This window comes from Pteropus alecto, unplaced genomic scaffold (assembly GCF_000325575.1).
Source record: "Pteropus alecto unplaced genomic scaffold, ASM32557v1 scaffold5, whole genome shotgun sequence".
Lineage (NCBI taxonomy): Eukaryota > Metazoa > Chordata > Mammalia > Chiroptera > Pteropodidae > Pteropus > Pteropus alecto.
In genome coordinates, this window is record NW_006441953.1 from 18,209,964 (window position 1) to 18,230,079 (window position 20,116).

Consider the following 20,116-nt stretch of genomic DNA (forward strand, 5'->3'; position numbering starts at 1 on the left):
TGCTATTTGGTTTGGGGGACTTAGGCCACCCTTTATAATGGAGGTGGCAGATGATATGGCCTTGAGGGGTGGGTGGAATGTCCACTTAGCCATTCAGGGAACCGCGTTTCTGGTGAAGGGAATCACAAGAACAAAAGCAAAGAGATAGGAAAATTCTGGGAGTGTCTAGAAAATTAAGCTACCAGTTTACCTTTAGGGTAAGATTGGTAAAAGAGAGTGAAAAAATCAAGACCAAAGAGGTATGCTTTATGGACTTTTGAATGGCAGGTCGTACACTTTTTACTTAATTTGTGGAGTAGCAGGGAGCCAGCAATAGTTTTGAGAGAGGGTGGTTACGTGACGGAGCTGGGTCGTGAGATGCTTAACCGAACGACTGTGAATGATCATGAAGAGAAGGGGGAGCCCGAAGGGGCAGGGGAGGTAGTGAGTTAAGAATCCAGGCAAAAGGAGCAGAGCGTTTGAGATAGAGAAGCGGCATGAATCATTTAAGTTGTTTGTCTGTTCTTTTGTCATACGACAGTTGATACATGTGAAATAATATGATATATATGTAGGTTCCAAAGCATAACAGTCAAACAAACACCCATAAACCTACCACCCTACTGAAGAAAATGAACTCTGAAAGCCCCTTGCATGTCCCTCCCAGATTAAACCCAACTCCGCCCCCCGTACCCAGAAGTAACTCTCATCCTGAATCGTGCTTTCTTTACAGTTTTTGATGTATGTGAATATATTAATCTATCTAAGCAATAGATTTAGTTTGTCTTGTTTCTGAGCTTTATATTATTAGAATGTTATTATATGATTCTTCAACTGCTTTTTTAAAATAAACATTATGTTTCTGAGATTTATATATTTTGATGCATGTTCCTGTAGGTCATTCATTTTTGCCCCTGTCATATACCACAATTTACTTACTGGTTCTCATACTAACACATATTTGGGTTATTTTCCATTTTTTTGTTTTTAAGGGCAATGTGGCCATGAACATTTTTTTATGTATTTCATGACATACAGAGGAAGAGTTTTTTCTAAAATATAAACTTAAGAGCAGTGTCACAGGGTAGGCACATGTTGGAGTTTACAATGCCAATTGCTTCCCAAAATGATGGTATCAATTTATTCTCCTGCCAACCATCTATAAATTTCTGTTTCTCTACATCCTTGCCAATCTTGATGCTGATGCTAAGTTTTGTTACAGATAAGTCTCAATCTGAATTTGAGGCTTTTCTTCGTATCAACAGAAAGAAACATCTAGTACCCATTACAATGGGAGAATCTTTGTCAAAATATACTTGAGGCAAAGTTCTTCTATCTCTTTCTTCTCTCCAAGCCCCTATACTTGTCCCAGGGATGAAACAGAAAATACTTGAGTGTGGCTTCCCCACAATGTGACTTTTTTGGGCACCATTTATTTTGCCGTAACAGAACTAAATCATCTATCAATGTCCCAAGTCCATCCCCTCTTTACATTTTCTGCAAGTGAATTTATTCTGGACATTATTTTCAAATTACATGTGTCAGTTTGATGAGCCTGTGCTTTTCTGTGTTGTTCCAAGATTTATATGGGATAGCGTAAAAGAGAAGCATAATTGAGAAAAGGGCTTTTTGCTGTCCAGGCATAATGCAGAAGATAATATTGTCATGCCTGAGGCTGTCCTCGGACACCAGAAAAGTCAGCTAAGAAGAGTCCATCTGTCATGTTTCATTTCTCCCTGACTCACCCATACATGTGTTTTATCTGTGAACCACACGTTTTTATTGTTCTTTGTCTTTAATACACCCAAATACTTAACCCAGGAGGTTAGCCCAATTATGGTGGGCTTGAGGCAAGACAAGCAGGCATGCCAAGTTCCAGCCGAAAGAGATTCACCTTTTTGCAACAGAGCAGGGGTCCTGAATCCCACTCCGGGATTGCTATTCATCCTTCCAGTTTGAGCTGCTTCAGGCATTGGCAGAAAAGAGCACAGAGAAAATAATATAATTGTGTGAGAACCTGCTCAGAGGTAGTCAGATTCACAATTTGCAGCCAGCAGCCTGAGAATTGATTATTAAGAAGCATCATTAAAGTTCTATAAATATATGTGCCATCTTCGAAGTGGGGGAATAGCAAATGTGCCCCTAACTTCATTCTTTGTATTTCCTCCTCTCTGCATCCACCCCGCCCCACCGCCATCAGAATGACTGTCTTGGGGACAATTTCACTTTAGTGCATTGGAAATGAAACTTGAAGCTCTGGTTGGCTTCCTAAACCTTGAGGAAATTTCAGGAAAGGCAGCACAGTTTTGTGGCTCGTCTTTGGGCTGCCTGCAACAGCAAATGTTGAGGAAATGTTTTGTTTCATGAATATGAGCATAGAAATACCTATAATTAATGCTTTCAGGCAATTTCTGTTGAAACACAGCTAAGTAAGAGCCAAGCCCTGGGAGGGAGAGCAAATGCGGATAGGGTTTCTACAGAGGCGGTGTGTCTCAGAAGTCTTAATAAGCTGAGAAAGTCTGGTCTTCAGTGTTCTGACCTTCGCCTACAGTTCACTCTTTGCTATGTGAAAATGAGTGGTGGTGGAATCGGCATACCCTGGCCTCTGAACATTGCTTCTGCAAGCTGGAAGACAGAGGTGCATTTCTGTTCAGTACCTCATTGACATCAATGTTTGTAGACATCTTTTTGATGGATTACAGTGCTTCCTCAAAGGAAATGCTTGAGGCTTCTATGAAATTTCCAATACAGTAATTGGGCGGTGGAAGTCTTCCTAGGAACTTGTTTCTCCCTTCTCTCCACCACCATCAAACTAACTTTAGAGATAAGATTTTGCTTTATAAAATTTATCATAGTGATCGTTTTACAGGGAGTGTCAACCTTGTGCCCTCCCTGCCCAAATCCTAATAGTCTGTCTTATTGCTGTCTAAGAAAAACTCAATTTTGTTACATTTTAATAACATGAGTCACATTCTATCCGGTTATGGCAGCAGGGGGAGCCAGCTTGATATTTGACCTTGGACTGAGAAGTATACACCATCCCTCATTCGTCCCTGAGGGAAACAGACATTGATGTAAGCCTGACTGACTCCGAAGACACTTGAGATGATAAGACTTTTGGAACAGGATCATATTACAGAATGACAGGGACTTTCTGCTGTACCTCCCTCTCATACCCTCCATCTGCTCTGAGGATTCTTGTCACCACACATGATTTTTGCAGTTCATGTAAGAAAATGTCTGGGCGTCTTATGTGGTGGTTTTGCGGCTGCAGTTGTGTCTCGTTAGCTGGCTTGCCTATCCAGGGGACACTGCTTAGCCAGCCTTGTGTCTCTTTAGGATGAGTCATGGCTAATTGGTCGGCTGCCTTGGGTGTCTCAGAGACCAAGAATCAGCCCACTCAGCAGCCACGTGGCCCATGACCTGCAATATGTCTGATTGAAAGTCTGCTGTCCTAATTTGACTCCCTAGTCACCTCTCTCTGTCCCTAAGGGATGGTCTGCCAGAAGCAGCTTTAGCAGTGTAGAAAAGATGATTTCAGAATCTGCTTCCCTTACTCCCTCTAACCCACCCTTCCCCCTCCTTCTCTTATACCACTTCCTAGATGGAGCTAAAATTAAGAGTTCTTAATGTCAACTACTTAAAATGAAAAATAAGCTTTCAAAACAACCTTTTATAGTTAAAATAAATGTTTACTCATAAACTGGGTGACACAAAGAAAACGGAGGAAATCAGATAAGTCAAAAGTAGAAAATAAAAATGACTTGCATTCTCACCAGAGATAAGTACTGTTAGCATTTTGGTAGATAATTTTTAGGTTTTATTTTTTATCTACGTATAAGTATCTGTGTGTATGTGGACATGTGTGTGTGCAGATTTATTTTTGTTTCACGAAAATGGAATTGCACTGGTTTTTATACTACCATTTTTTTCCACTGAGTAAAAAATTTTGCATAGCCATCTTTCTGCCACAACGTTTTTAATGGCCTCATTGGAAAGTGGCTACGCCGTAGGTTAATTTAGTCACTGATTTTCAAATATTTAAATTGTTTCCAGTTTTTTCCCCCATTCTTTTAAACAGCTCTGCCATAAATTCTCGCCACAGAATCTTTGCACATGTCTCTAATTGTTTCTTTAGAATAAACCTTCATGGGAAGAACTGTTGGCCCAAGTGGTCTGTGCAACTGTAAGACTTCCCACATTGAGCCATTGCATTAATTAGCTTAACCGCTAACAGTGGTTTTAGGAATATGTCCATTTCCCCAAGTCCTGGCCATTATCCGTGTTATGAATCGTGTGTCAACCTGTCAACAGATGAGAAGTGGTCTCTCATCGTTTTAATTATCGTAGTGTCAAACATTTATCTTTTCATGGGTGTTTCTGACCATTGCTCTCAAGCCCCTGGTAAACTGCCTCTCCTTTGCCAAACTTCTAATGTACCACAAAAGCTCGACTTTAAGCCCGTTTCAGAATCCTAAGCTCCATAAAGCCTTTCACAAAACAGGACTCAAAAGCACGAGAGTTTTTCTTAATACCACTATGTCCTCTTAAGTGAGGATGGAAGAAATCAAGGACTGAAGGCTAATCGACAACCCAGCCTCGTATTCGACCTGCAATTCAGCCAGTAGAGGTAGCTGTTGTATCAACTAGCTCCCAACCTTATCTGTCACTTCAGCCTTAAGATAGAAAATAAATCAGTGCATGCAGTAAGTATTTTTAACAACAGTATTTATTTAAAAAAAAAAAAAAAAAACCTCATGGCTTTGTGGTTTTAATAAAAAAAAACTGCTTATTTCATGCCCTTCTGTTTGAACATCAAGCTCTCTGTGAATATTAGTAAACGCTACTATATGAAATTTATTATTAATCATCTATTTTTAGGCACGAAGCTTTGCTGTATTATGTTTTAGCAGCAGAAACTGGAATTGAAGTGTCACAGACAAATTTAGCCCACATCTGTGAGGAGAGGCCAGTAAGTAAATGTATTCTTCTCAGAATAGATGTTCTAAGGTTAAGGATGATGAATTGGGTTTTAGGGAGGCAAAATTAGTCACTTGGCCAAAATATGAATGAATTAACTTTTTCTCCCCCTTCACCTCCTTAGGACCTGGCCGCGAGGTACTTGGGTGTTAACTGTGTTTGGAGATACTATAATTTCTCTGTTTTCCAAATTGATGCGCCTTCGTTTGGTATGTATAGAAAAACAGGTGCTCAATTGAAGCATTGGAGGCTTTTAATCTTTAGTAACAGGGAACATCTAACAGCTTTGTGTGAAGTGTGATGTTGCTAAACAATTAGGAAAGACAGTGAAAATCTCTGCTATTAAGATCATGACCAAACTCAATTCTCAGCCTCCTGCAAGGCATGTCTCCTCGTCCGTTGTCCATTGTGTGCTTGGACCTACCATTTCTCTGGTCAGTGAGAATTCAAAAGAGAACGCTATCGTGGAGATTCTCTGAGCCAGTGGTTTGCCTTTTCGCCCTCACATGTATTCCCTATCTTCCTGTGCTCTGTTCTATGTGGTAGGGGGCTACCCGCCAGGAACTACAATTCCCAGACTCCTTTGCTCTGGGGCTTCTGATTAGTTTCAGCCACTGGGCTACCCTGACAGGACATTGAAGGCTGGCAGGAGGGGGAAAGCCCAGGTGTTTCTCTCTATGCTTTGGGCCCGCCTGAGTCTCTGGCAGTGGCTGCTATTTCCGTGGTCCCAGCTCCTGCCTGGAAGTCCCTGCTCTATGGTCTCAGCTGATCCTTAGCCCAGATATGGTAGTAGCTTCCTGCATTGCTGATGTCTGGGTTGTCTGTTGTTCCCCATTTGCCTTTTCGGCTTTTCCTAGCATGCCCTTCCAGTGCTGAAATCTCTCTTTTGAACTGCCTGACGTGGATTCTGTTTTTCTGATTGGATACTTGAATGATACATACGCTATTGAACAAAACTTTTCCCTCAGAGGAAAAATAAAATAGAATAAATAGAATAAAGAAATACCTATCAGTCATCAAACCCAGGCTGTAAAATTTCTGATGTGATATAAAGTGCCTCCCCAGTTTTTGACTGATTGGGCTGTGAGGTTGCAGGCTGTGATTCTCACAAACAGACCCGTTCAGGAGAGCTACCAAGCAAAGCAAGAAAACATGTCTGGGAATGTGGGTCCTCAGCAAGTCTTTTTTTTTTTTTTTTTACTCCTGCCACACCAACAAAACAAAACAACAAAACAAAACAGAAAACTAAAGGTGTTCTGTATTTGGATTCTGGTAGGAAAAACTCTCAGTCATGGGAATGGGCCAACCGTTAAAATGTCAGTCTGGAAAAAAAAAAAAAAAAAACGCTTGACAAATGGACCTGCGTTTTTTGTCCTGCAGCATATTTGAAAATGGGTGACCTTTACTACTATGGCCACCAAAACCAGTCGCAAGACCTCGAGTTGTCTGTGCAGATGTACGCCCAAGCAGCACTGGATGGAGACTCCCAGGTAACAACAAAGATTGAGTTGTCGCTGATGCGCTGATGCCCGTGTGTGAGGTTATAAGGCATAGAGTCCTCACTAGCCCTCCGTCTACATACGCTTCACAGATTACAAAGTCATTTCTTATCCATTGTCACAAGTCTCACAAAGACCCTGTGAGGACACTAACCATGAATGTTTACCCTTTACTGAGCATCTACTGTGTTTCTCACACCAATCTCACGATAGTCTCTTGGGGGGTGGGGATTATTATACCCATTTTATAGTAGAGGGTACCAGGACTATGATAAAGTGATACATGACTCAAGGCCAAACCATCAGGTAGAAGATGAAGGAGCCAGAGCTTAAACCTAGGTCTTTTGGTTCTAAGCTCAGAAGTCTTTCTACCAGATTTCATCAAACGAACTCAAGAAATTGAAAGTATGGTCAAGATGGGAAATAGTTTGCTTGTATAGTTGGGCCAATAACACTTCAGTGATAAGACTTTGCTCTCAGTGACTTTTATTTTGAAACTTTTTATTTTGGAATATTTTTAGATTTATAGAAAAGTAACAGAAAGAGTACAGAGAGTTACTGTATTCTCTTCATCCAGCTTCTCCTAATGTGGATATTTTTCATAACCACAATATCATTATCAAACTAAGAAGTCAATATCAGTTCATTACCATTAAGTACATTTCAGACTTATTCGGATTTCACTAGTTTTTCTACTAATGTTCTTTTTTGTTCCAGGATCCTACATTGCATGTAGTTGTCATTTTTCTTTAGTCTTCTTCAGTTTGTGACTGTTCCTCAGTCTTTCCTTGTCTTTCATGACCTTGGTACTGTAAAAGAATATTTATCAAGTATTTTGTAGAATGTCCCCTGATTTTGATCTGGCTTCTGTTTTCTCATGAATAGATTGAGATGATGCCTTTGGGGCAAGGATAGCACAGAAGTGATGTGTCCTCAAGTTATTATATGAGGTGTACATGACGTCTTGTCGCTGGCAAGGTTGATCTCTGTCATTTGGTTAAGATGGTTTCTGCTGGGTTTCTCTCCTGTAAAGTTAATATTTTTCTGATTTCGAGATATCTTGGGGAGATAGTCTGTGACTATGCAAATATCCCATTTCTCCTCAAACTGCTGCCTACTAATTTTAGTATCCTTCGGTAGCTCTTGTGACAGTTATTGTGGTATGCTAATGATGATTCTCTGTTTCCCTCATTCCTTCTGCATCTCCTAATTGGAGTTCTGTGAGGTTCTCAGGGTCATTTTCACAATGGAAGTTGGAATAGTCATTATCCTCGTAGGCAGTGGGTTTCTGGTGTTGTGCTTTGGGATTTGATCACAGAGTAAAAATTGGAAACTTGTCCCTCTCTTAGTCTTTTTATTTTATTTTATTTTATTTTTTTTTAAGGAGTTACTACATCAGAGAGGTTCTTTACCTGGGTTAAAATCTCACGTCTCTTTCACTTCATAGTGATTTGTACGTGGCAAGTCACTAAATCATGGAGTCTTCGTTTTCTTGTTTGTGAACTAGGAATAATAACAGTACCGACCTCAGAGTTTATGAGATGTTTGATGGGAAGCACTGAGCCCAACACTGACTCAATGGACATGATCTATTATTATTTCTTCTGGAATGGAATAGGAAATGGTGCTAGAAAGACTTGCTATGGAGCCAAACTCCCTTAGACAATATCTGTTGATACTCAAAATTAGGTCTGGACCATTTTTTAAAATCTGATTTTATTTTTTGGAAAGATAATGTTATAAAAACATTAAAGTGTAATTTTAAAAGAACAGTCCGTGGCAGAGACTTTATTCCTTCATGTTTTCATGTTCCCTACCAGTTCCTGCCACAGGCAAGTGTGTCTGTAATGTTTAGAGTCAACATGCCACTCTTTTAATATATTATAGAAATATGTGAATTTTATTGCACAGTCTCTCTCTAATTATCACTCTCAACCGCTGCTCCATATTCTGTTGAGCCGAGAGACTGTAATTTATTAAACTTTATCTTATTGGTGGACTTTTTGTTTGTTTGTTTGCTAATTTATTCATTGATTGAGCATATATTTATTCAGTCCTGCCATGTCTTGGACAGTGCTTAGAGGTGGGGACATAAGATTTTGAAAAATAGACAATATTCTTGTCTTTATGAGACTTACAGTCTATTAAGGAAGATGAGGTCATTTCCTATTGTGTTGTAATTATAGCTAGTGCTACAATGAACATTTTCATATTTTCATATTTTATCTCCATTTGAATAATTTCTTTATAATCTGAGGGATAGTATTACTAAATGGTTTTATGGCTACCTAGTAACAGTTTACTGCCCAATTGTTTTCTGAAAAGGTTTTCCAATTAATACATCACCAAGCAGTGGTTAAGTGTAGGAGGATAACTGAAATCTTGTCTACACTGGATGTTTTCATGACTTAATTTTGCTAATTGCATAACTTTAAGTTGAACTTCTGGATCGTCCTGAATTTCATTTATTTGATTATTAGTGGGGTGGACCCTTTTACATATATTTCTCTGTGATAACTACTGTTAGTATTTTTTATATGAATTCTCTATTCTTATTCTTTGCCTGTTTATCTATTGGAGTTTTGATACTTTTTTTTTTCAATTTAAATCATGATTAGTTGCTTATACATTTGCCCAGTAGATAATGAACCTTAAACTCTTACATTGCATACAGATATTCCCCTAGCCTATTTTCCCATTTATTTTAATCTTGTTATTTTTCTATTCTTTAAAGACTAAATTTTTATAGAGTATTTTTTTTTTCTTCTAATACATCAAGTTTTAAGAGTGCCTTACTTTCGAAGAGTGGAGAAATATTCTACTTTCTGTGTGTGCGCGCGCATCTTAAAGATACTTAACACTTTTCTCTACTTAGCGGTTATTGGACAGCATGATAGAGGTTAAGACTGGAGACTCTGCACCCTGTCTGCTTGTGTTTGGAGCACAGCTCTGCCCCCTGTCCAGCTGCGTGACCTTGGGCAAATTCTTTAACCATTCTGTACCGCAATTTCTTCATCTCTAAAATGGGGAGGATAATGATGCCTATCTCAGTTTGTTCTTATAAGTATTAAGTGACTATGTGTAGAACAGAACAGTGCCTCACATAGAGCAAGCACTCAGAACATGTTAGCTGCTGTTATTTTTATCGTGATTATTGCATAGGATGCTTTTGAGAGTCCTGGCGTATACAACCCAGGGGGATGGTGATTTTCATTTAGATCGTTGTCAGTGGCAACTGAAAAGGAAGGTGGAAGGAAAGATATAAGTCATTAAAACATGACCATAAATTCTTTGAAGGGCAACAATCCAGTGAAATTTGTAAAGCCCTAATAGTAAGCAACACATCAGTTTTTGTTTATTTCTTGGTCTGGCCACATGCTCAGCTCATGATGGACTGTACATCTCCTGCAGGTAGTACAATAGTTTCTGTGCTTGATGGAGCACCTCCACCATCAGGCTCTTAATTGTTATTTTATTGGATCTTTAGAGCCCAACAAGGCAGGTCCTACCTTTGAGGATCAAGAACAAGGTGTCTAAGGAAGAGGTAGGAAAACAGGCTTGAATGGAGGTCTGTGCCAAGAGGAGTCATGAGAGGTTTCCCACACTGGCCTAAGAAAACCGAGACAAACACCCATCCGTTATTCTGTGTATAAGAGAGTCTGCGTATTAGAACTTCAGTCAGGAGTACCATCCCCAGCCACAAAAACGTTTTAGATTTCTGACATGCTGATGGTGACCCAGGGCACAGTCGTAAGTGATGGACATGGCCTTCAACTCGGCGTTCTGATCTTATCGATGACACGAAGGCACTTTTTCCAGCAAGTTCCGTTTTGAGAGAGTGAGCAGGAAAGGACAGATCCCCCGGTTGACTGGCTTCTGAGCAGATGGGACCCAGCATCCTCTGAAAGCCTCCTGGTTCTCCTGCAAATAAATTTCTCGATGCATATATTTAGAGAAACAATTCATCAATGAAGATGACAAAACCATCTGGCTCTAGAGACTGAAAAAAAACTCTAGAGGTTGTAAAAGTTTACATTCTGATGAAGGGTATGTGTCTGGGTTTTATTATGAGTTGTTAATGAGGTGGTTTTGTGGCTTGTTTTCAGGGTTTCTTCAACCTGGCCCTGCTAATTGAGGAAGGTGCTATAATCCCACATCACATTTTGGATTTCTTGGAAATTGACCCAACTGTCCATTCAAATAACATCTCCATCCTCCAGGAACTGTACGAAAGGTAAGTTCAGAGCCTCTTTAGTATTGTGGAACCCAGATGGGTGTTTTTTGCTTCTTGGTTAAAGTTAGCCCTACTTTTGTAATGCCACTTGTTATAAAAAGGGCTAAGGATTTGTTTCAATTAGAGAACATTCAGCTGGACCCAAACTTACTTCCTTTTTCCAGTATTTGAGGCTTATGATACAGAATGAGCTTAATCTGAAGTTAAACTGTTGACCAAGGTTTTCCTGGAGAGTGGAAAAAAGAAAAAATGTCCTGTTAGACCATGCTTTTCTGCAAGATAGGGAGGCATTCCGACATCTGGACTTTGGGCAGACACACGGACATAAGGATTGCTTAGCAACCCCCATGCTTCGGGGGCCTTCTTGACCTGGTCGCTTCTTATTAAGGACAAGACGGATCTTTTTCTGAGATTTCTGCCAGAATCCTAGAATTTGGGGGTAGGTGCCATCCCATTAGAACTGGCTTTATTCCTTTGTCTCTCATTTCAAATGTGCCCGCTTGTCCCCAAGCAGAAGGAGGTGGTTTTGAAGATCTGAGAACGCCGGTCATGAGCAATGCCACCTAAGTTCCCTGACACATCGAGATGCCCTGTGCTTTTTGTCTGCAGGTGCTGGAGCCACAGTAGTGAGGAGTCCCTGAGCCCCTGCTCTCTGGCCTGGCTCTACCTTCACCTCCGGCTTATTTGGGGTGCTGCCCTGCACTCTGCCCTGGTAGGTACCGTCTTCAGCCAGCCCTGCCCTCATGGTCCCAGCCCCTTGTCGGTCATCTGACGTGTGCTTTGGATGTTTGCAGACCTACTTCCTGGGAACCTTCTTCCTGTCCATGTTGATTGCCTGGACCGTGCAGTATTTCCAGTCCGTCTCAGGTAAAGATTTCTAAAAAGCCAGGGCAATATAAAAATGTAGTGATTCTTTTTCCCTCCCAGAGAAATGACCTTCTCCCTCCTCGTGCCATTGGCCATGCTATTTCCTTTAGTTAGGATGGTCATTCATGGGTAGGGGGTTCTCCTAGGGGTGTATCGTAATGTCTGGCTGGCGGAAGGCCTCAATTATGGTTGTATTTTTCAAAGTAAGCAGAATTTTTTAAATAAGAAGCTTGAGAAATTGAACTAAAGTGTCTTCTGCCATTGAAAATACATCTGCTATCAAAATTCTATGTCTGTGTACCTTAAAACCTAGCTCTGGAGCCCCCTCCAGCATGAAGTCTTATCCTTTCTATCCCAGTCAAAGGATAACTAATCAAATGGAATGATAAACAAGCACCCGTGAAGAATAAAAATACCCAGCCACAAAGATTCAGAGGGAGGATTTGAGGAGGAATGTAAAGCAAACATGTATTTTAGTGTGGTTTCTACTTCTCACTATTGTTTTTCTGAGCTAGTTCAGGGCAGTAGTCACTTCTGTTTGGGCTTAGAGTCCAAGTTTGGCTACTTACTAGCTATGTGACTTATGGAGAGTTATTTCACTTTCCTGATCCTCCAATTTCTTATCAATAAAATGAGGTTATAATAGTAGCTACTTCTCAGAGATGTTAAAAGGGTTCAGTGAAAAAAATACACATGAGACTTACCAAATGACAACTGTAGTTAAATTTTAGCTATTATATTTATCTGGCATATAAAACCCTCTCAATAAATTTTAGCTGTTATGCTTATCTCCCCTGTGAGATCATGAGCCTGTCATTTGTGATCTCATGCTTAGGTGCTCAAATGATTATGATTTTCCACCATCTTGGATGACTGCAGAAGGACATAATCACTCATGAAACTGACAGGGGCATTTACACAAGGGTACATTAGGACTGGACGTGGCATTTAAGCATCCGTGCGGTCATCATTTGTGTAGCAGATAATGGAAAGCGAAAGGAGTACATTTCATATCAGATTTGACGGTGAGACAGAAGTCTCTGTTACGAGAGGCTAATACAGAATCATTTCTCTTTGATTTACCTGAGGAGGTTAATAGGGAACCATCAAAAGCCTTTCCAGGTTTGATGCCCTGTGGTATGCCAGCTTATAAATTTTTCTCATGCAAATTCTGTCTCATCCCTAAATTTGTTGCTAGGTATAGCACATTTATTTTGCATCTTGTCAGTGTTTTCCATTTCAAATTATCTTTGTCATTTTTACTCTGTAGAAATATTGTTATGATTATTACAAATGCAATTCCGTTAGAGGAGCTGAAAATTGTCCTTATGATTTTATGCCAGCTGGTAGCCATGAAAATTCATGGGCTGGTGGAATTGCTTTTATCAGAAGTCATCTCTTTCTCTTCTCTTCATGTCTTAGTTATCAGTCCCTTCACATTCTCGTCACCCTGTCCCACCTGCCCTTTCATATATGTCCCCCTCCTATGTATCCTTTGCTCCTTTACCCATTTTCTTCCTTTTTTCCCCAAACTCTTTCACTTGCTTCTTCCTGCACGTACCTCCCTTCTTCTCCCCAATCACCAGCTTTAGTGAAATCGCATAGGATCTTAAAAATAATTTAATTTTCTGCCCTTCATTCTACAGATGAAGAATTAAGGCCAAACGGATGAAGTGGCTTGCCCAAAATCACAAATAAAGTCCAAGAAAGGATGGAGGGCAGCAAAATTTCAAACTTTTTCGAACTCACCGTACTTTAAGCAGTCATTATCAGCTGTCTCAAACCTGTGGTCTCCTTATATAAGAAATATTTTGCCACACATTTTTGGTACCCTGAAATGAATAACAATTAGCCTGCCTACACATATATTTTTAAATAATGCCCTAATAGCATTATAAAGGAGAAATTGAAAGAAACTAATTATCATAAAATAATATATATTTCAACATGTAATTCTAGCCCAGTGCTTCTTAATTTTAATGTGCACACGAATCACCCAGGGATCTCGTTTAACGCAGGTTCTGGTTGTCGGTTAGGGATTCTCCATCCCTAATGAGCTTTTGGGTGATGTCCACACATTGCTGTTCCATGGAGCGCACTTTGAGTTTAAGGGTCTAGAAGTAAAAAAAAAAAATTCCACAATTTCCAAAATGTGCCCCCACAAGTGGTGTTTACCAGCCCCGTTAGAGCTAACGTTGAGTTAAAATATATAGTAAATTACGTTCACATTTTTAAAGTCCTCGACGTAAATGCAAATTTGTCAGTAGCTTTGAAATAAATAAGAAGGTACTCCATCAGTGATAGGGAGATGGACAGGGGTGACAGAGGCACAGACATTGGAGAAAAGCCACTGCAGGGGGACCCTCAGGGCAAAGTTTTTACCACTGGTGTCTCTCTGATGAGCAATTGCCAAGGTCCCATGACCTGCCACCCCTGGGCAGGGGAAAGATGCAGTAGCTTTGTGTAAAGACTGTGCTGTAAGTTAGTGATCTTTGTCATTTCATGATTTGCATTTTTCCAGTCAGTTGTTTTTAAAAATTACTAACTTATGGTCAAACCTTTCAGTTGAGCTGTCCATCCGTTTTGCATTCAGCCCCAATACCTTCATTTCCCCCTGAGTTTATGTGCTCTGTGATATACTGCACTGCGTTTGCCACGTTGAACTGTCCCACATTCAGAAGGCTGGCAGCACAGGACAGTAGCCAACAGCACAGGCTTGAGACTCAGGCTGCTACACTTCTGGCCCTGCCGCTAGCTGTGTGACCTTGGACAAAGGAGGCAGCTTATCTGTGCCTCAGTTTCCCCATCTGTAAAATAGTGGAAATAGTACAACTACCTCCTATTGTAGTTGAGAGAACCAAATAAGATAAGATGCAATGTGCTTAGAACTCCACAAGTTTTAGCTGGTAGCTTCCAAGGAGGAATGTCCTCGGGGCATTTTACTTGCAATGAAAGCATGCTGACACCAGGTAGCATCTGCACTTAAATAGCTTGGTTTACCTCAGTATGACACAGAGCCTACTATGTTTTTCTATGCCATTAGACTCTTTCTAAACCATAAAATGCTTTTTGAAAGCATCTAAAGATGGTATTTATTGACTAGTCTATCAAGGGGACCAAAACAAGTATACAAAACACATTGCACACCTTTTCCATCTCCTTTAAGGGAACTTGTTTTTGACTCTTAGTTCGCATTCCACCAGGCAGCTCCATCTCTCTTGAGGTTGATGCCTCCCAGGTTTTGCAAAGGTCCCTGGGTCTTGGGTAACACTAGGCACACTCAAATGGTGCCAGTCTGATAGCAGAACACACATAGTGCCCCGGGCCTGCACTGTCCCTCCAGGTCCATTGGCTTTGCAGCTTCTGGGTCACTTGGCGTCCCATCATCTTTGCTAAAGCTGAGTATCGTTAGCCTTTTTTCTCCCAAGTCTTCCTCTCTCAGATTGCTGAAGGCACAGAGTGAGGGCTCTGCTGATGGTCTAACCCACAGCCAGGCCCAGCCACATCCCAGACTCCAAGAAGGCTCATTGTCCTGCCTCAGCGCATCTCCGAAGCACGCGCCCTCTCCCCTGCCTGTCAGGAACGCCAGACATAATTGCCTTAATGGGCTCAGGCTTTTGAAAAAAAAGAAAACAAAAAGATCCCAAAGCAAAGTATGTCTAGAATCATCTCCATTTCTGCCCCACCACTAAATAAATAAATAAATAAAAAGGCATGGAGGCCGGCTGGTTACCTGAAGGAAGGTAAAGGGAAGAAGAAATGTAAATGACCATTTCAAAGAAAGAGTCCTGCCTTCGTACCATTAATGTAAACTTTATGTCTAAGTAGAATACGCAGTATAGAGAAAGATTTGCAGAACAACCAGCTCCTAAGTATGACTGAGTAGTAACCTTTTAAGCCAATATCAGCCTATTCAAAACATTCATAATTTAAGCCAACTCATCCTTTCTGCCTAAGTGGTTACCCTAGTGTAAGAGGAGGTTGATATGAACAAGATTAATTAAGCCTTTTCCTACTCTTTTCCTGTCCTCTACATTTCCAATTAATGAGATTTCTACTAAAATTACAGTAAAATGTCACAAAGTGGTACTCATGAAAAAAGCAGTAGCTGTACAGCTGCAGCGATCTGACGGTGAGACTTCACCGGTCTCCTGTCTCATTAGCCTGGTGCCCTCCCAGTATCTCTACTCACAAGAAGTGTTTAAATAATGTGGATCACGTATTTGGACTGGGCCCTGCTAGATTCAGAGGCCCAAAGGAAGTAGGCTACATTCATAGCATATAATTTCCAGGGCTTCCCCCTCACTCATCCCCTTAAACCCATCTTTGCAAACATTTTACTATCTCAGTAATCATTAACCCAGTGTATTCTCTCATATTCTTCTTTCTTTGTTTCTCCTACAATGGTCTACAACAGAGGTTGGCACGTTTTTTCTGTAAAGGGCCAGATAAACATTTATGCCTTTAAGGACCATCTCTGTCTTGACTCAGCTTCCCTTATAATGTGAAAGCAGCCATTGACAATACATGAAAACAAATGGTTTCCAATAGAACTTTACAGGAGACACGGAAATTTGAATCTCATGTTTTTCACATGTCATGAAATATTACTCTTCTTTTGATTTTTGTTCAACCATGCTTAGCTTGCAAGCCATAGAAAAACCATTCTTAGCTTGCAAGCCATAGAAAAACAGGCGATGAACCTCCTTTGTTCTGTGGGCTGCAGTCTGTCTACACCACTGAGGGCCAATTCTTGATTATTCTCACTAATATAGAGAAGATGGTCCCCTGAGCAGCAAGTAATCCAAAAATCACTTCTGTTTCTGGAATACACTCTGTAATTTTTTAAACAGCATACTTACTTTCCGGTTACCTTGGTTGTAATCCGGTAATCAAATTAACACACATTCCAGGTGAGCAGAGAAAAAGAGGCCACTTGAAAATTATGATGGTCTGGAGGGAGCTTGTCCAGTGATTGCAAACTCTCAATGGAAGAGGGAGAGTTCTCACATGGGTAACAACAAGCTTACTGTAGAAATATAGAGCATTTTTATTATGCTCTGACAAGAAGATTTAAATTGTGGCAATGTTAATTATGCATTCCTTCTACATTTACACCGTGGCACTTTTTTGTTTTAATCAGAAAACTGATTGCTGGTTTCTCTTGTTACCATGGTGATTTAAACATTTCCCTGCGCTTGAAAAGGAAAACTGCAAGCCTTAGTACTTCATTCACTTCCTCAGAGATCATCAGAAAGATAAACTTTAGGTCCCAAAGGGGTCTTGGACCATCTGATCTAAGCCCCTCGATTCGCAAGTGAGGAAACAAAGGCCTACGGGATTCAAGCATTGTAGAAGTGAACTGTCTGCCATTCAAATCTATTCCAAAGTCATCTATTAGTAGAAGGTAAATGAGACGTGACCAGACCAGATCTCTAGACTCTAGCAAATGGTCTTTGCACTACATCCCTGGGCCTCCTGCTCCCTGCCAGGGTTAGATCATCTGTTAAATAACCTAGAAACGTCACATCATTATGGAACATCCTGGATCCCCCCGACCCTACCCTTGTCCTTTCTCCGGAGCCAGAAGATCTGTAGGTATGGAAAAGTATTGAATTCCTGGGAGAATTCTTTTATGTGTCCTGAAAAGCCAGAGGCTTTGGAGCCCTTGTTGAATTTCTGAGAATGGCCCTTTGGAGATCACCATAGGTACTTGGAGGTGGAACTCTTGAAGATTTTTTTCTAAAAGTCAGATTATCAGCATGTAATGGCATATTCTTAAAGTGAATGCATTTCAGGATGTATTGGGACATTTTTAAATGGTCCCATCTTCTGAAAATCATAAAAGACTCAAGGATCACTAAGCTCAATTAAGATCACTGCTTAAGAGCAAATTAGCAATTGTTTGCACAGACTATGGCCACTGTGCTGGCTATACATCACACATCCCTGCAGACTGCTACCCCCATTTTACAGACGAAGAAACTACAGCTCAGAGAGGTTAAGTAATTTGCACAAGACCACTCTAAAGGTAAACATCAGAGCATCCCAGAAACAAATGCACCAACTCTGTTATCAATCCTGCAAGCCATGCACCTGAAATTGCTGACTAATAAAACACATTTCCTCAATAAACCAAGTCACCAGCAGGGATAACTAACATTCGTTGAGTGCCTGTGCCTGCCAGACACTGTTCTAAGCACTTCGTATACATTAGCTCATTTAATCCTAACAGCTCAACAGGGTATAGAGACTTTTATTTTCTCCATATTTTAGAGGTATAAGGAGAGTGGGAAACTTGTCCAAGGTCACATAACAGAAAGGGCAGAGTAACCAGGTTCCAGAGCCCATAATCTTATAACCAGGACACCTCTTGGCCTCAGTACCTAAAGCAGAATATGTCAACTTCAGCACTGTTGGCACCTGGAGGCTGTCCCGTGCACGGTAGAGTGCTTTGCAGCATCCACGGCCTCTACCCACCATATGCCAGTAGCACCCCATCCCCTAGTTGTGACAACCAAAAGGTCTCCTGACATTGCTAACTATCCCTAAAATTGCCCCCATTTGAAAACCACTAACATAAAACTTTATAAGCCTCCCTAATGTTTATGGTGGTCTAACCTTCTACTATAGGTAGATTGCTAATAATTAAACCTAATAATTACGTTTATTAAATAACATAATTTAACCAAATTTGATACATCATCCAAATGTAATATGGATGTCAATAAAACCAACACTCCTTTCTAATTGATTGGTATAATTCATAGTTTGCAGTGAATCAACACCATTGGGGGGGGAAATAGGACCACAGGAAACACAGACCAAAGAGGTTTTTTTCTTTTCTTCTTTTGATTAAAATATTGACCTGGCAGTCTCAGCATAAATGCAGAATTTAGAGTCCCAGAATGCCAAAACTCTCAAGAGATCTTAGTATATCTATTCCGACCTGCCATTTTAGAGAAGACACCAAAGTCCAAAGAACCTAGATAATGGGTCCAAAGTTGCTTATCTAGTTAGTAGATAACTAGATGTCTCCTGGTTTTGCTAGGTTCTAGGTGTGGTTGTGTGTCCTGTTGTGAATACTCACCACCTGTTGTGTGTGTGTCTCTATAGCTAATGGTTCCAGCCTGATACCAGCCGGGGCCTCCCTCGACCGCACCGCTCCCACTGCAAGTCCAGCTGTGACTCCAGCTGCAGATGCCTCAGCTCAGGACCAGCCCACAGTCACTAATAACCCAGAGCCACGTGGGTGAACTGTGCTCCACAGTTCTCTCCAGATGAGAGAATCCTTTCAACAGATGGTATTGGCAAGCTGGGGCCAGGGCATTATACTGATAAACACCTTAAATGTCTTGTCAACTGAATGCAAATTTTGCACTTGGTGTCTTTTTTTTTTTAAATCAAATTATAAGCAAGTACCCAGAGAAGACAGTGGTACCAAAGGCTATCAAATACAAGGAACATCCTGATCATGGGGTGTGTCAGGGAGGTTAGCTGGGTCATTGCATTTCTGGTGACTCTGTGTATCGAGAGTCACAGTTTGCCCTGCAGCATATTTGAATCCTTTTACACCGAAATGTATTTTAAGAATCTTAGCCCCTTGTTCGTTCCTTTTTATTAAATAACAGAAAATTGTGACTTTTCTACAAGTTAGACAATATTCTCGTACATGTATTTGCCGCAGCCCTGCTCCTCGAAGTCCGATCAACAGATTTCAATATGACTTCCAACACCCAGCAGTTCTAAGGCACTTTGAAATAAATAGCTTATGGCTGGAAGTACAGGGAAGGTGATGGCTTTGTAAATTGGTTTACATTTTTCTCCTTGAATTTTTCTAAGATCGTAGTGCTTCCGAATCATTTAATGACATTGTTGGACATTGGTTACTTTTAAATTGCAACCCATAAAATAACACTTAGAAAATTCTTAGTATTTAAGTGTAGCCTTCTCCATGAATTACCCCATTAGAATAGACTGGCAGCAGTGGAATATGCAGGAAACAAGCCTTTAGCTCACAGTCTCATCCCCACCCCTAATACCTGCCTGAGTCTGTGTAGGGGTGTGCGTGTGTGTGTGTGTGTGTGTGTGTGTGTGTGTGTGTGTTTAAGAGGGAGAGGAAGAGCAGATTGTCTGTACACTGTATGCTGCTACGGTAGTAAATAAATCAGTAATGCAATATTGTGGGTCCAAACTACTCTTTGCACTACTTTATTTACAGTAGTAAATAAAAATTATTTTTATACCATTGACTCCTGGGAAGTGGCTTTTTTTTCTTCTTTATAGTTACTGTTGTCATCATACAAAGTCCTAAGGTTCGTGCATTGCCCTTAGGAGGCAAAAAAAAAGAAAAAATCCTCCTTACGAAAGAGATTATTTCTGGTAACCCATTGTGTTTGTGGGTGTAGAGTTGCAGGAGGCCCCTCTCCGAGAACCCCAAGCTCCGGGTCTGGCCCCCCTGATGTTTGCACAGCATCAGACATTATTTCCTCTGGCTGTTCCGAGGCTGGATTTATGTTCGTTCTGGGTTAAGTCTACAGTCCACCTCTCTCTCCTA

The 20,116-nt window shown here is 40.7% G+C and overlaps 1 protein-coding gene across 1 annotated transcript in view; it reads left to right on the plus strand.

The window, feature by feature from the left end:
- SEL1L3 (SEL1L family member 3) overlaps positions 1-19,811 on the plus strand; it is an 81,810-nt gene extending 61,999 nt beyond the window's left edge. The window contains exons 18-24 of the mRNA XM_015595045.2: positions 4,861-4,951; positions 5,084-5,168; positions 6,340-6,449; positions 10,565-10,692; positions 11,302-11,404; positions 11,487-11,559; positions 18,676-19,811. Coding sequence (XP_015450531.1) covers positions 4,861-4,951; positions 5,084-5,168; positions 6,340-6,449; positions 10,565-10,692; positions 11,302-11,404; positions 11,487-11,559; positions 18,676-18,815 — 730 coding nt within the window. The 3' untranslated portion in view covers positions 18,816-19,811. The remainder of the gene's footprint in view (positions 1-4,860; positions 4,952-5,083; positions 5,169-6,339; positions 6,450-10,564; positions 10,693-11,301; positions 11,405-11,486; positions 11,560-18,675) is intronic.
- The last annotated feature ends 305 nt before the right edge of the window (positions 19,812-20,116 follow it).